At 41.0% G+C, this 15,552-nt stretch overlaps 1 protein-coding gene across 1 annotated transcript in view; it reads left to right on the top strand.

Annotated features, from left to right (window-relative positions):
* The window catches only part of LOC105915870 (ELKS/Rab6-interacting/CAST family member 1), a 217,104-nt gene that overhangs the window by 43,628 nt on the left and 157,924 nt on the right, over positions 1 to 15,552 (top strand). Inside the window, exons 7-11 of the mRNA XM_036148963.1 lie at positions 5,734 to 5,808; positions 8,592 to 8,747; positions 9,728 to 9,820; positions 12,355 to 12,522; positions 12,610 to 12,777. Of these exons, the coding sequence (XP_036004856.1) occupies positions 5,734 to 5,808; positions 8,592 to 8,747; positions 9,728 to 9,820; positions 12,355 to 12,522; positions 12,610 to 12,777 (660 nt within the window). The remainder of the gene's footprint in view (positions 1 to 5,733; positions 5,809 to 8,591; positions 8,748 to 9,727; positions 9,821 to 12,354; positions 12,523 to 12,609; positions 12,778 to 15,552) is intronic.

Here is a 15,552-nt window from a genome sequence, read left to right as displayed (position 1 = left end):
TGTTTAAATATGCTGTTTTGCTGGTTTATTGAATAAAACTGGTTAAATGTACTGCCTTGAAATATTATTTTAGACTCCTTGACCTTTTTTTACATTTTGGCACATGAAAACAGGAAGTTTTAATGTGCCAAAATGTGAAGTGAAAGAAAAATGATTACAAACTTTTGGGCAAATAAATATCTGAAGTGATGTTTTCCCCAAAGCTGATGTTTCAGATGTTTTATTTTTTTTAGATTAAAATGTTTGAAACCATGTATAATTTTCTTTCTACTTAAAAATGATCCTCTACTTTTTATTAGTCTACTACCCAAATAAAGTTGGTGATTCCAACAGGACAGAATGTGGAAATAATCAAGGGGTATGAATACTTCTTTTCACGGCAATGTGATTAAAAGCGTTACAAACAATAATTAGAGGTTTGTATCAACAAAATATGCATTTTGTTCTCTATCCCCAGCCGTGGTTCCTCCAAAATTCTGCACAAATGTCCTGTGTCATCAGCTGCTGCTTGGAGAAATACAGGAAGCAATCTCATGAGGAACTGCAGTGCCATTATGCAATCTTTCAACGTTAATTCCTGTTGAGGATTGGTCTTGCTAATTTCCTGATGTACCGCTGGCACTCCCCCCTATGGGACACTTTTTTTCACTTGACTAATTAATAAACTAGTCTTTCCACCATTCTGCTGCCATACCTCCTGCTCTTAAGCATGGTCCCTCCTGGGAGGGAGAACTGCTGTTCACTTAATTAAAGGGCTGTCTTTAAGTCGGGTAGAAGACTTGCAAGATCATAAAGTGAAGTGTACATTCAAGGTTTAAAATCAAGCTAAATCGCAGTTTAGCAGAGCACTGGATTTTACAAATCTGTTTACACAGAACCTGCTTTGGCTGATTAAAAAAATAAAATAAAGTTTTATCAGAGATCCACTGATTGCTTTCACTGCCAATTTGGATTTGTTTAACTTATTTAGATTTTTCTTTATAAACTGTTATTAACAGGAATCAAAATATACATGTTTCCTATACTTTGTGCTGTGAGTGGTCACTAATATTTATGTTAGGAGCAGGGGTCTCCTCTCATTGTTTGTGTGAGACAGCAGAAGCAAAAGCAAAGAGCATGATTATCAAGTTTCCATTCCTGGGGGTCTTTAAAATTCTACCGTCATGTGGAAAAAAGAACTGGACACCTCCATTAAATATTCAGTCTTAAAACAATGTTCATGTATCTGTGTCTATTCTGGTCTTTATCTTTGGTAAAGAAAGGGATTTCATTTTGGATAAGCCATAAAAAAATGCCTTATGTTTCTTATTTCATGAAGGATTTCAACAAAAATTCATACTCTAATTGAAAAGTTATGACAGCCTAGGCTCTTGTTGCTCTTTTTAACCCACCTTAGCAGAAATAACTTTAGGGAGATACTTCTTGTAGACCTTTATCCGTTTTTGACTTTGCTCTGAGGAAAGTTTGCCTCACACCTCAACATCTATGTTTGTAGGGGTGGGTCCATTTCTACTCCACACACAGCGTCTCCGGTCATCTCAGGATTTCCATTTCTTAATTCTTCCCCAGTCCTGGTTGGATCTACTAGTACGTTTTGGGTCATTTTCATATTGAAGGGTCCAGTTCTGCCTCAGCTACATTTTCTTTTACAGATAGTCTTTTATATGCAGCAGAATTTGTGGTGAAGCATCCCCAGCCTATGACACTTCCATTTCTACCTTTAAATGTTAGTATGAGGTTATTTTATTGGAATGCTGTATCTGGTGTATGCCAACCATATCCTCCGTTTTGGTTTTAGACTCATCTGCATAGAGAGACTTTTCCACAAGTCCCAGCCTTAGTCCGCTTAATCTTTTTGCAAACTTTAGTCTGGTCTCCATGACTGCACAGGTTTGCACTTTTGAATCAAGAATCACCGTAGACATCTTTTGGAGACGTGCTTTATTCTGGCAGTCTTCTTTCAGGGTAAGCCTCCTTGGACGGTGAGACCTTGTTGTGTCGACGGTTGTTTTCTGCGTCCTCCACTTGTAGACTATTTTCTGTATGGTGGGAAAAACAGATTTCAGATTCTTTTGACGCCTTTGAAAAACCCATACCAGATACATAGCTGCTGCTGTTTTGTTTCTGAAGGCCTCAGACAGCTCTCTTAGTTTCAGCATGGTGTTCACTCCCACTTCAACAGAGAGGAGCACATCAAAATAAATGTATGAGGTTTCAACAGCGCAAACCTCTTTTGAAATATCAGCTAATGTGTGGCAATTTTCTGCAGTTAAATTGCTTATATTTGTCAGTAATTGGATATTTAGGGTCTCTGTGGTAGTGCAGGGATAAAGCACCTGACCCATGTTCAGAGGCTTAGAGCTTGATACGGTCGTCCCGGGTTCGTGTCCCTGGACCATATGTCTCCCCCCTCTCTAAACCCCCTTACTTGACCCCTTACCGTCAAGTAAGGCCACTTGTAAGCCCCAACAACATGCCGGGACGGGTGCTTAAAGACTGGTGACCACAGTCCACCCAGACACATTTAATGTCTTTCTGGCCCCTGACGTTGTCTTATCCTGCTTTAAGACCACCGATCCATTCTTGAGTAAAACAATCACCCCCCCACACCCCTCTGGAATGAGCAACTCCGTGTAATTGGCTGCTGGATTTCGTGACAAACAGACTCTGGTCTGCCCGGATTGGTAAAAACGCTTTCGACGTCACCTCCCTCTGCACCGGCTCTCCCCAGGGCTGCGTACTGAGCACACTGCTGTTCACCCAGATGGCCCTGGACTGCCGTGGCAGGTTCAGTACGAACCCCATCATTAATTATGTGGATGTCACAACTGTGGTGGCTTCAGGGAGGAGGTAATACACCTGATGGACTGGCGTAACAATACCAATCTGATCCTGAACGTCAACAAAACAAAAGAGATTTTCCTTGACTTCAGGAAAAAAATCAGCCAAGTCACACTGCCCTCCTCATCAACGGCGCTGCTGTGGAGCGAGTCGGCAGCATCAAATCCCTGGAGAGCAGGTCACAGACACTTTGGCCTGTTCCCTCCACACCTCTGCTGTGGTCAAGAGAGCACAGCAGCATCTGCACTTTTTGCCACGTACGAGAAGAGCAACCCTCCATCCTTCCATCCTTATCACTTACTGTGAAGGGACAGTAGAGGGCGCACTGACCAGCTGCTTAGCTGTCAGGTTAGGGGCCTCCAATACCTTAGACTGGAAACGTGTAGAGAGATTGGTGAGGTCAGTGGAGAGAATCATATTGACAACACTTCCATCCATCCATCCATCCATCCATCCATCCATCCATCCATCCATCCATCCATCCATCCATCCATCCATCCATCCATCCATCCATCCATCCCTCCCTCCCTCCCTCCATCCGCTAACAGACACTGCATGACCAGGGCTCAAACAACCTTAAATGACCCCTCCCACCCCATAAGACTGCTACACTCTCAATCCCCCCCCTCCCATATAAACAGAAATAGGCCCTTGGACAATTGTATGCAAGGGTCCTCACCAGGATTTATTTTCAGCATAACAGTGGATGGGTGGCGGCAAGGGTGTCCATGCACATGTGCACCCTCGCGCCTGCTAGTGTGTTGTTTCGCTGCTTCTCCGGATGCATTCCTGCAGCGGAGCGTTGCATAGTGGAGCTCAGAGGGGAATGTTCGTCAGGCTAATAACAGCTAACGTTAGCTTTAATGTTGTTCAGGAGGTTTATAGCTGGACTGATGCACGTTCAAGAGCTCTATTGACTTTTCTTTGTTGCTCTCAAACATCAGTGTTGTACTGACGCTCATTAAAAATGAGCGTAACAGTATTCATATTGTCCTTCGCACGATGTCTTTTTTTTGGTTTGCTGCTACGTTCCCTTCAAATGACAAATGTTTAGATGTAAAATGTTGTTTTTTTTGTCTTCATTTTTTACTCTGAGTCTTGCAACAAAATTTCACTCAAATGTACATTGTGAAAGTGCAGTTAAATGCCAAAAAGACCAAGGGCCTTTTAAAAAGGCGTGTACGTATTAAAACAAGCGCAAAGTGATTCATTCGTACAAAGCAAAATAGCAAAACAGCCTTTCTTTTTTATGTTAAAGAATAATTCTTATTGTCTCTAAGACAACGTTTAACAGCAAAATTCTCCTTTCGTTAAAAACGTTTTTGTGCATCCTGGGTGTCTGGAGTGATCCTGTGAAAGATTTGAACTTCCTCTTTCTTTGACAGCAGCTCCCAACCTGCCAGCAGCAGTAGACGCAGTTTACTCATTTATTTAAATGGGGCGGACTGAATCTGTGTTGTACGTCTTATCCGCTAGGGAAGTAATATTTGATGATCGGGTGCAACACGCCCCCTTTTTGCTCTCACAGTTCAACGCAATTTAGTGGCCATTATTTGGAGTCTTTGAAAATAAGGCCCTAAGTTTAATCAGCCGTTCAGTAGATAATAGAATAAAAAAAAAGAATGCAGGTGTTTAAATAAATACAAAATATTTAAAAAATATATTTATGTAAAGGCCCTGCGACAGACTGGCGACCTTTCCAGGGTGTACCCCGCCTCTCGCCCAGTGAACGCTGGAGATAGGCACCAGCAACCCCGCGACCCCATGAGGGATTAAGCGGTTTGGAAAATGGATGGATGGATTTATGTAAAGGCCAAAGCCCGATGATGTGTCCATTGTCAGAAATTGATGGACGACTTTAATTTCTAACAATGGACAACTCAAAGGGCATTATCCCGCTTATACCGTGGTCACTTACGAAAGAAATAAACATTAAATCAAATATTACCACTTTAATGTTTTTTGTGTGTTGTTTGTTTGTGCAATCTGTAAGGACTTGGATTTGGTGCGTTCAATGACTGGAAAAAGATTGGGTTTTACAGTTTCCTACCGGCTAGACACTGATCAGGGATGGTGGAGCTGAAATCTGGCTGATTTCCTAGTGCATCTCTAGTTTTTATATCACCCTCACAATAATTACACAACAGAAAATAAATATTAAACTTCTGTATCAGGTTAAACAGTTAAAGCAAACTCAGCTGGTGTTTATTGTTATACAATACCTCTGTATTATTTTTTTTATCCTAATCATTTATAACAAAGACTTGGACTTTGACTTTGATTAGCATCACCTCAGGCTGTCCGATTGGATCGCTTTCTGAACCTGTGTCAGTGTTATCAGCCTCTTGCCTCTCCGGTTGAACTATGTGGGACGGCCAGATCGAGCCAAGGAATCTAAAATCCAGAGCTTCTGCTCGAAGGAAACATCTCCTCCTCCCTACCTCTCCATCTTCTCCGGTTTCTCCCTCCAGCTCTGTCCCACCTCCTTTCCACGTGTCCCCCCCTTTTCTGCCGTCTCCCGTGTTTTCCCCATCACGCCATCCCTCACTTCCTCCTTCTCCGTCCTTCCCTGCCCCCTCCCCTCCTCCCAGACGCCACTCCATCCATCCGGTCCCCATGTCCACGTCCTGTCCTCCACGTTCTGCTTCTTACGTCGTCTTTTCTTCAGCCCATCCTTCCCACCGATCTCCCATCCAGCACTCCCCGTCCTTCCCTGTTCCAGCTCCAAGGCCCACACCAACCATCCAACCCTCCCGTCATCCCTTTCCATCAGCCGGCCTCGCCTCCTCTCCTGCGCAGCGACACTCTCCTTCCTCTGTGCGTCCTTCTCCTCATCCCACTGTGTCCTCCTCTGTTTCCTCCGCTGACCATCGTGGTGTGTGTGTCTCTCAGGAGCTGCACAGGAGATATGAGGCAGCTCCAGAATCGACAAAGACCAAGGCCCTGCAGACGGTTATCGAAATGAAGGTAGGCAGCTTATTTTATTTTAATTTTTGTAGTCAATTAAAACTTTTTATTACAGAATCCTTTATAATTTGTCTTGCTGTCTGGCTTAAAATAAAAAATTACTCTGCTCTGGTACATGAACTCAAAACAATTCTGGCAAAATAAAGAGATGCAGTGGTTCCTAAATGTTTAAAACCCAAATAAGACACAATTTTTATCATTGATTAATTGATTATTTGAATTAATCCTTACAAATATTTTTTTTACCTCCTCTAATTTGACATTTATTCTGTATACCCTGCTGGAGCGGGTTTTGATTCAGTTTAAGGGTTCTTCTGTTCACATCTGTCATCAGTTGTATTGAATCTGTTTAACCTGAAACAAATTGTCATCCTGGTAGGTTTTCCTGACTTTACCTAATTTGCTCCTTTTTAGCTTCAGTTATCGTTTGCAGGGAGTTTAGAAGGGATCAAGAGGATCTTAGTGTACAACTATATCAGTCATAAGAAACGGTACCTAAAAATGACATTGTAAAACTTAATGATTTTAAAGTGCTTTAGGAATGAAGCTGGATTTGATTTCTGCGCCCGTCCGTCCGTCCGTCCGTTGTCTTCCTCTTATCCGGGGTCGGGTCGCGGGGGTAGCAGCTTCAGTAGGGAGGCCCAGACGTCCCTCTCCCCAGCCACTTGGGCCAGCTCCTCAGGAGGAATCCCAAGGCGTTCCCAGGCCAGCCGGGAGACATAGTCCCTCCAGCGTGTCCTGGGTCTTCCCCTGGGCCTCCTCCCGGTGGGACGTGCCCGGAACACCTCTCCAGGGAGGCGTCCAGGAGGCATCCTGACCAGATGCCCGAGCCACCTCAACTGGTTCCTCTCGACGTGGAGGAGCAGCGGCTCTACTCTGAGTCCTCCCCGGATGACTGAGCTCCTCACCCTATCTCTAAGGGAGAGCCCAGACACACTACGGAGAAAACTAATTTCAGCCGCTTGTATCCGGGATCTCGTTCTTTCGGTCACGACCCAAAGCTCATGACCATAGATGAGGGTAGGAACGTAGATCGACCGGTAAATCGAGAGCTTCGCCTTTTGGCTCAGCTCTCTCTTCACCACAACGGATCGGTACAGCGCCCGCTTCACAGCAGACGCTGCACCAATCCGCCTGTCGATCTCCCGCTCCATCTTCCCCTCATTCGTGAACAAGACCCCAAGATTTCTGCGCCATGACACAATAAAGACATCCATCGTTAATTAGAAGACAATTTGGACAACAATGACTTTAGAAGACTGAATCTTTATCAAAAATAGTTAAAAGAAAGTGGCCAGAAAGGCTGCTAAGAAGTCGACTGCATCACTGAAGAAGCTGCAGCACATCAGCTGAAAGTAGAGAACATCACCCAAGTTCTAAAGTCCTTCCACTGGCTCCCTGTATCTTTAGTACTTTAAATACTTCTGTTAGTCTATAAATCCCTAAATGGCTTAGCACCTAAATACATCACAGACTTGTTATCAGTGTATAAACCATCCAGACCACTCAGGTCTTCTGGCTCCAGCCTTCTTTGCATGCCTGGAACACGAACCAAACATGGAGAAGCAGCATTTAGTTCCTATGCTCCACTTATCTGGAACAAACTTCCAGAAAACTGTAAAAGTCCGGAAAGCCTGAGTTCCTTTAAATCAAAATTAAAAACACATTTGTTTAGGATTATCTTTGACTGTTCTAGTTAAACTGTTTTACTGAAACATCATTAGTTCAACTTTGTAGTCCAACTGTTTTTAATACTTGCTTTTAGTTTCTATTCTGCCATGTTTTGTTTTGTTTCTACATTTTATTCCAACTTGCTTTTATTTATTGTTTTATTTTCCTATATTTTAATCATGTAAAGCACTTTGCATTGTCTCTGTACTGAAATGTGCTATACAAATACATTTGCCTTGCAGGAATTCCTGCAACGCAGTAGGGCTGCAACTGGAAAGAAACCCTTTTTGTCTAAAGATTACCTCTAAGTATAGCTCAGATCTCCTAAAACCTCATGAAAGTTGAATTTAGTGGCCACAGGTCCAAAAACAACCCTGTGCATCATGAAAAGAAACGCCGTAAGCACAGTGAGGCATGGCGGTGGCAGCATTATGCTTTGAGGCTACCTTTCTTGGAATGGGTTTTTTGTTAAGGTGGATGAAATTATGAACGCTTCCCACAGACCTTCAGGTTTCAGCTACAAAGATAAAGATGAGAGTTTGTACGTTTCAGCATCCAAGCTTACATCCAAGAGAAATAAGGTTTTTGACTGGCATAGCTGGGGTCAAAAACCATATCTGTCAGAAGATCTATGGAGCCGTCTGAAGATGGTCTTTCTTACAAAATAACTTTTGCAAAGCATAGAGGAAAAATATTAGCAAGTCCAGTCAGCTCCCAAACTAATCTAAGCAAGAGTGTGCACAGATAATGCAGCCATGCTTATACAATAATTATTTGTTTCTATATTTACCTTCTAATTTATGTTTTTTATTTTTCTGCTGAACTAAATTGGATCAATATCTGGCTAATGGTGATGAAACATTTTAACTGACGGTACTAACACTTTTGAGATAAGCTGTATACGCGTTACATTCCCTAAATAGGCAGAACATGAAGAAATATAAATAAATAAGATTTAAGAAGCTTTAGCCAATATTTTTATGACTGAAACCCCGCTTTGTTGCCAACATACAGGGAATACAATCACGTTTTATCCAGTTTTGCTTGTAGTTGGGATTAAACCCGTGTTCTGCAAATCCCTAGTCTTAATTTTTCATTCATTTATTTGGCAGGATGCAAAGATCAGCTCTATGGAGCGCGGCATGAGAGAGCTGGAGGAGGAGGTGATGATGCTCAAGTCCAACGGCGCTCTGAGCAGCGAGGAGAGAGAGGAGGAGATCAAACAGATGGAGGTCTACAGATCCCACTCCAAGTTTATGAAGAACAAGGTGGCCGATGCATCCGCGCACACTACCACCATCACTGAGGCTTCACTCTAGCATGAATCTTCTTTAAACCTTCACTTCTTCAACAGAAACAAAATACATATTTACCATTTTCTAACCAGAATGTTATATTAGCAGTTTAATAGTTATAGCAGGCTAGACAGTTTTTTTTCCCTTATATCCTGAAACATAAAACCCTGGTGTTAAGAGAGGTTGCGGTTTGTTTTTAACCATTACCATATTTTAGTTTTTTTTTTTCCTCCATGAAAGTGGGTTTAGATTGTTTAAACCATAGCCGAGGAGCTGTCAGCAGTTCTACCTTTAACATCCGGTAACATCGATGGCTTCATGGATCAGTTCAGGAGAACAACAATAACTTGAACTGTTAGACAATAGATCATTTTGTGTTGACGTTGGTCAGATTCATGCTTCAAAAAGATGGAAAATCATCTACGAGGGTAAATCCCAGATGCCCACTATCATGATCTGCAACATCCACAATAATCAAAATCATCAAAAGATTGTGAAAAGGTCATAATGGTGGGGAAATAATGTGAATTACAGAGATTAGGACATACTTCCAGAGAGCAAGGGGACAGAAGCTGTAAGTTAAGTTGCTGTAAGTTAACATAATATATAAAACCTGTCAGGCTTTGTAAATTATGAATATTTTCATTCAAATTATGGTTTTTAATAATGTGTTATTTGCATTACTTTGTTTATACATTCAGATTAAGAATTTCACTGCATCTCCTTTCTTCCTCTACTAAAAAAAAAAGTTGCCTTTTCCCTCTGTGACATGTTTTTGCGGCGGTTGTTCAGGAGATGACATTTACACATTCGCCAGCTGACGCGCCATCATGGTCAGGTCGCCCGTCTCTTCCTCACATCTCAGTCTCCCTTCGCTGAGGGCGAGCGGCTGAGATATGAGGCAGAGGCACAGGTTTAAGGAATCCCCCCATGACCCCCTCCTCTCCTGCCAGGTTGAACAGCTGAAGGAAGAGCTAACTCACAGCCAGTCAGAGAAGGAGGAGCTAAGGCAACGAGCCAATGAGCTTCAGCAGGAGGTGTCTGCAGTAAGAGAAGCGCCTCTCTGGCCGCCTTCCTTCCTTGCTTCTTTGCTTCCTTCCTTCCCCGCTTCCTTCCTTCCTCTCTTACAGGCTGAAGCTTGAGTCGTCTCTCTCTGTAGAATCAGGACAGCTGTAGGCTGCAGTAACACTCGGCTCTCCTCAGATCTCACAGCAGTGCTGTAACAACTCGCTGGGTTTTAAGGTTCTGCATGCACCGTCTAATTAAACCTCGCTACCGCACCAACCATAGTTGAAACTGATTCATCAACTTTTACCAAATCCTCGCATGAGATTTTTTATTTTTTTAAAACATTTTTAAAGTCTTGAAGATGATAGATATAGAAACGCCTGCAGTGTGGTTCTTTAACAGATAATGTTACATCTCTGCGCGTGAGATCTGTAGCCTTTCAAGTCTTTTTCTTCTCTAGCCTGAGTGATATAGCTGCTAGATGCAGACTTCTGCAGTTTGTTACCTCTAACCTGTGCCACCTTTCTTCTTGCATGACTTTGAATCTAGTGGATCAGTTTGCTGATTTGATTTGGTTTTCCAGAACAAATATCTTCTTGCCTGAAGGTTTGGGTCAATTCTCTTCAGACGGCTTAAGTTGTGTAACGTTAAGGGTAAACTACTACCGGAAGAAATGAAGTTTATGATCTTTGCTGTATTGTCTTTCATTTAAAATAACTTTACAGATCATATTAAAATAAAGGATTTAAAACTTGCTTCGAAGCAGAGCTACAAAACCAGAGTGGGCTTTGTAACAGAATAGAACCAAGCCTTTTTGCATAATCTGCGCACATTTTTAATATAGAGCTAATTGATTGGTTTCCATGTGTTTATAATCTTTGTTTGCTTTTCAGCAGAAAACCTGGAAAACAAGAACAATAGACATAAATTTTTATGCCAGCAACATATCTAACTCTAATATCATCCCACTAAATAGATACTATTTCTTCCAGTTTGATTTTTTGCAGCAGACTTTTGAGTAATAGTTCAAACTATTACATGTCTTCCACTGCAAGAGCTCCCCCTACACATTGATCCGTTGATGTCATTTTATTTCTGGTCTTTTAATGATTTATTTGAGCTGTTCTTTTTTCCATGGTGGGCTGATAATACAGCAAACAACTTTTTTAAAACAAGAATTTCATGCCCAATTTGAATTATTGTTCAGCACAGAACAACACACTCCTAGCATGATTATGGAGGAAATGTCTACTGTGCCTGGCAGAACTGGCACAACTTATTTAAATATTTTAGGTTTCCTAGCACAGGTATGGGCTTTTAATGTTAGTCCACAAACGTCCAATAGTGTTGAGGTTTGGACTGTTTTGGGACCAAGTGTACTGGTAATCTGCATTATCTGCTCCAAACCATTTTTTGTTTGTCAGCAATTGTTTTAAGATGAGATAAGAAACAAATTCCTCCATTGTTCCACAATGAGGAAAATCGGGTGTGACAGTGGCAAGGACACAGATGGTTACACACAGTTATCAGCAGTGCAAAAAAGAGAAGAAAAATGAATAAATAAATATAAATAAATACAATTTACCTGTGTTTCTGTCTGTGTGAAGCCTGTTTACCAAAATGAAAGGCAGATTGCAGATGTTCTTTGGCTTTTGGCAGTGATGAAGCCGAGTTATATAAAATGGTCCTGTTTCTATTTAAGCAAAATTTTGAACCGGCTTCATTTTTATTCATTATTTATGTAAATGGCAAATAAAGCCTAAGGACCCCCCTTGCCATAATAAATAAATTACCAAATGCCTCTCTCTGTTTTGGGAACCCTGGGAACTCTCACACGATTGGCTCAGGAACCAGGAAGTGAACACGGGCTACATTCTGAACCGAAGTAGTTCCAGACATATCTCTAGGTTTAAAATGAGAAAAACGTGACTAAGACATTGTTGATGGAAAGGACCGATTGTTTATAGGGAATGTTACTTTCATCCCGGGTGAGAAATGAGAATGATTTAGGTTGATTTTCCAGTAAATATCTTACTTATAGCTCCTTTAACTAAGACATTCTTGATGGAGAGGACCAATTGTTTATAGGGAATGATCTTTGTTATTTTTATAGTAAATCTCTTGCTTATTTCTTCTTTAATTTTAGCTCTTGGGTTCATCCTGTATCCATCAGTATGCATTATGCTTAAACTCCAGGCCCATTTCAAGAATGTAACCAATATTAATATGTTTCATCATTTCTCATGACAAGAGACAGCAGAAAAAAGTGGTCATATAATCTGGCAGTATCATGTAGAAGGTGTGTTGATGACGACAGCTTTCTAAGCGACATTAATCCTAATATTAGTAGAGATGTATGTCAGCATTAGAAAGAAATCTTAAAGTTGTTTATTGGATGACAAGCCCATTAAAAAAAGAATAGTTGAAATGCATTATTAAAAACTGGACATGGATATAATGGCTTCAGGAATTCATTTTTTTTTTAATGTGTATGTATATGAAGGTAACCCATGTAATCCTCTATAGCACACATTTTATCTGGATGTTCTTGTCCTTCCTGCACGTTTCTCAGATGGAGCAGGCGAAGCAGGAGCTGAGTCGTAAGGACAGCGAGCTGCTAGCCCTCAGGACCAAACTGGACACTCTGAACAATCAGTTTTCTGACAGCAAACAACACGTGGACGTCCTCAAAGAGTCCCTCACTGCCAAGGAACAGAGAGCTGCCATCCTACAGACTGAGGTAAACCTTCTTTTCACACCTGTCGCAATTATTTGTATTTGATCTGAAGGCACTTATTTCCACTGACTTGTTCTTGTTTGTACTCAGGTGGATGCCTTGCGTCTTCGCCTGGAAGAGAAGGAGTCTCTCCTCTCAAAAAAGAGTCAGCAGATGTCAGAGCTGACTGAGGAGAAAAGCACCCAGCAAGGAGAGATCACGGATCTCAAAGACATGCTGGATGTTAAGGAGCGCAAAGTTAACGTGCTACAGAAAAAGGTGGGAAGCTTCATCTTGGGCATCAATCTAACATTTAAACACTAAGATACATCTTATTTAATGCATTTTTTTGGTGTGGTTTGAAATAATACTGGATTTTCCCGGGGTCAGATTCAGAGTTAGAACTTCTTTTTAACAGTGCAAGCCTCTCCAATGAGCCACCAAAATACAGACAGTAAATTAAGTGTCCCACAGGAGATGAAGACACACTTAAAAGATGCATATGGGGATGTCATTCTGATCACTGAAATAAAAACCTCTAAGCCGTGGTTAGGACTGTGAAGAAGTGGACAGAGCAGTCAAAATCAGATGTTACCGGCCTGCTTTGACCTTCCTGTGTAAGAAGGCCAGGAGCAAACTGACCAACGATCATGGCAGCTGAGAAAAGCTTCCGTAGTTGTGTTTCCATCCAACTCTCATGCAAATTTTGAGCTGATTTTTGTGAGAAGCTAAACGAACAAAAAAAGTTTCTCAGACACGCACAGAAGACTGCATCTCAGCAGGACCCGTCTGAGATGGTGCACATTTAATCACTTCTTTTCTCAGAAATTTAAAGATGTAATTTCAATTTCTTGGTTTCCTTTCACAGACTTCACTTTACAGCGTAACCCATACATTACAACTTTGACCTAAGCAGAGTCAAGGATGAAGTCATTCCAGAAGCTTAATGCTGCCGTTCTTTATTCAACCAAAACCAGTTTTATGATGTGTTTGGGATTATTATCCCGTTCATAGGCACCTGAACAGTGGAGCCTCACACTTGAAGTTTGGCCTGTGTGGATAGGAAACAATTTTACAATAAAATGGACCTTGTGGATCCACGTCATGCCTATATATAGCATTAAAGTTGTTTTTAATGAATTAAGCAAATATGGAAAATGACACGACATTAATACTTCATTGATGTACATGATGAGTTTAAGTAAACCATCGATGCAGATCAGGTCTGCTGGGTTGCTGTTTTTCAACCTGCGTTCACTAAAATTAAAGGATTATATTTCAAACAATAACTTTGAAATTAAAGACATAAAACACCAGAGATAAATTCACAGAAATCTGTTCAAAAAGGAGCAGGAAGAAGTATACACTTATTTACTCTACCCACTGGTTGGTTACACCTAATTTACTGCAATAACACATGTCCCTATATATAATTTAATATACAATGTACTTCAATATACAATCATTGAACAGAGCCAGTTTATATATATATATATATATATATATATATATATATATATATATATATATATATATATATATATATATATATATATATATTGTATACAATACAGGTAATTTGCTTTTTTATAATAATCCATTCAGTAATAAGCCATTTTTATAGAAATGTAGATTATTACTGAAAATAGATTACAACTGACATACACCCTAAGTACATAAACATTTTATAACTAATAGTTATTGTACATTTTACTCAACTTTGATGTAAAGAATTTAGGTTTTACCTAGAGTTTAAATGTTAGGATGATTTTATTTGCACCTTTTTTTTTTCTTTTTTTTTTTGGTGCCATTACATATCTGGAAACAAGTGGTAGTCCATGATGTTAACCACTAGATGGGGGTGTAGGACAGAGTACGGTTTGGAAATTTACAAAAGGTGCTACGTGAACGGGTCTCTGTGGGAATACTGTTTGATAGCCAGTCATGATAATATTATATAAAATACACTGCAATATAGTAATCAGGCATGTGGCTGAGACAAGCTTTGGAAAAAGAGACCCCGCTCACTTCTTTATCGTCTTGTTTCCTGTCTTTTGTTGTGTTTTCTTTATCAAACCTCTCCATTTTCCACCTATCTGTCCGTCTTTTCCCCCTGTCCCACCTGCCGGCCCTTGCAGGAGAATATGTCAGAAGGTTGTGCAGATAATCGATGAGGAAAGTCAAGCAGGCAGACATAAAGCAGAGACAGGGAGGGGGAGGAGAGAGACATGGTGTGTTTAAAATCCGATGCATACTAATGACTTCCTCTTGTTTAATAAATGATGACCTCTGCTGTCTTCAAAAAGAATACAGTTCAGAGCAGCGAGAGGGAGATGCTGCCGTTTCCTGCTCCTTGATTTCCTCATTTCCTCTCCCTATTCCCGCTTTCGGTTTTCAGTTTTTTGTTTTTTTCTTCAACCCTTTCCTATGTTTCAACTCGCTTTGCTAGTAAGTGAAACACCACGAACGCGCAGCCGATTAGCAGCGAAGGTATCCGTGTGATCTCTTATCTCCGTTTGCTCTGAAATAGAACGAGAAGAAGGCACAGACGGCGTTTCTATATGTATATAAGTGTGGCGTTCACATGCCGTCAAGATCAAAGAGTCCCACAGCCTCTCAATGTCAAGTGTGAGGCCTCGTCTGTGTGTGTGTGTGTGTGTGTGTGAGGGAGTGTGAGGAGGAGGAGGAGGATGTGTCAGTCAAGCTGTCAGGCTAACGGTTGATTAATGAGGTGCTGGAAATGCTTTACTGTATGAACACACACACACACACACACACACACACACACACACACACTCACACTTGCTCTTTTCTCTGCTGCTGCACAAGTGCATCTCTCACCTGCAGAAGAGTCAAAGGTTGCACATCATGCTGACTTTATTTTTCTTCCCTTTTCTTTTTTTTTTTTTTTTTGAGTGACGCCGTCAGTTATTCTGGATAGAAGAGAAGACGATCGGAAATGAAAACTGAATTTTTTTGCACATCTGCCAACCAGTTTTTTCAAGTAATCTGACATAACCGAAACAGAAACACGTTTTCTTCTTTAATGTGGAA

Source organism: Fundulus heteroclitus, chromosome 17, assembly GCF_011125445.2.
Source record: "Fundulus heteroclitus isolate FHET01 chromosome 17, MU-UCD_Fhet_4.1, whole genome shotgun sequence".
In the NCBI taxonomy this organism is placed as follows: domain Eukaryota; kingdom Metazoa; phylum Chordata; class Actinopteri; order Cyprinodontiformes; family Fundulidae; genus Fundulus; species Fundulus heteroclitus.
Note: the sequence above shows the minus strand (reverse complement) of the source record. Positions and strands in the feature narration are given on the sequence as shown.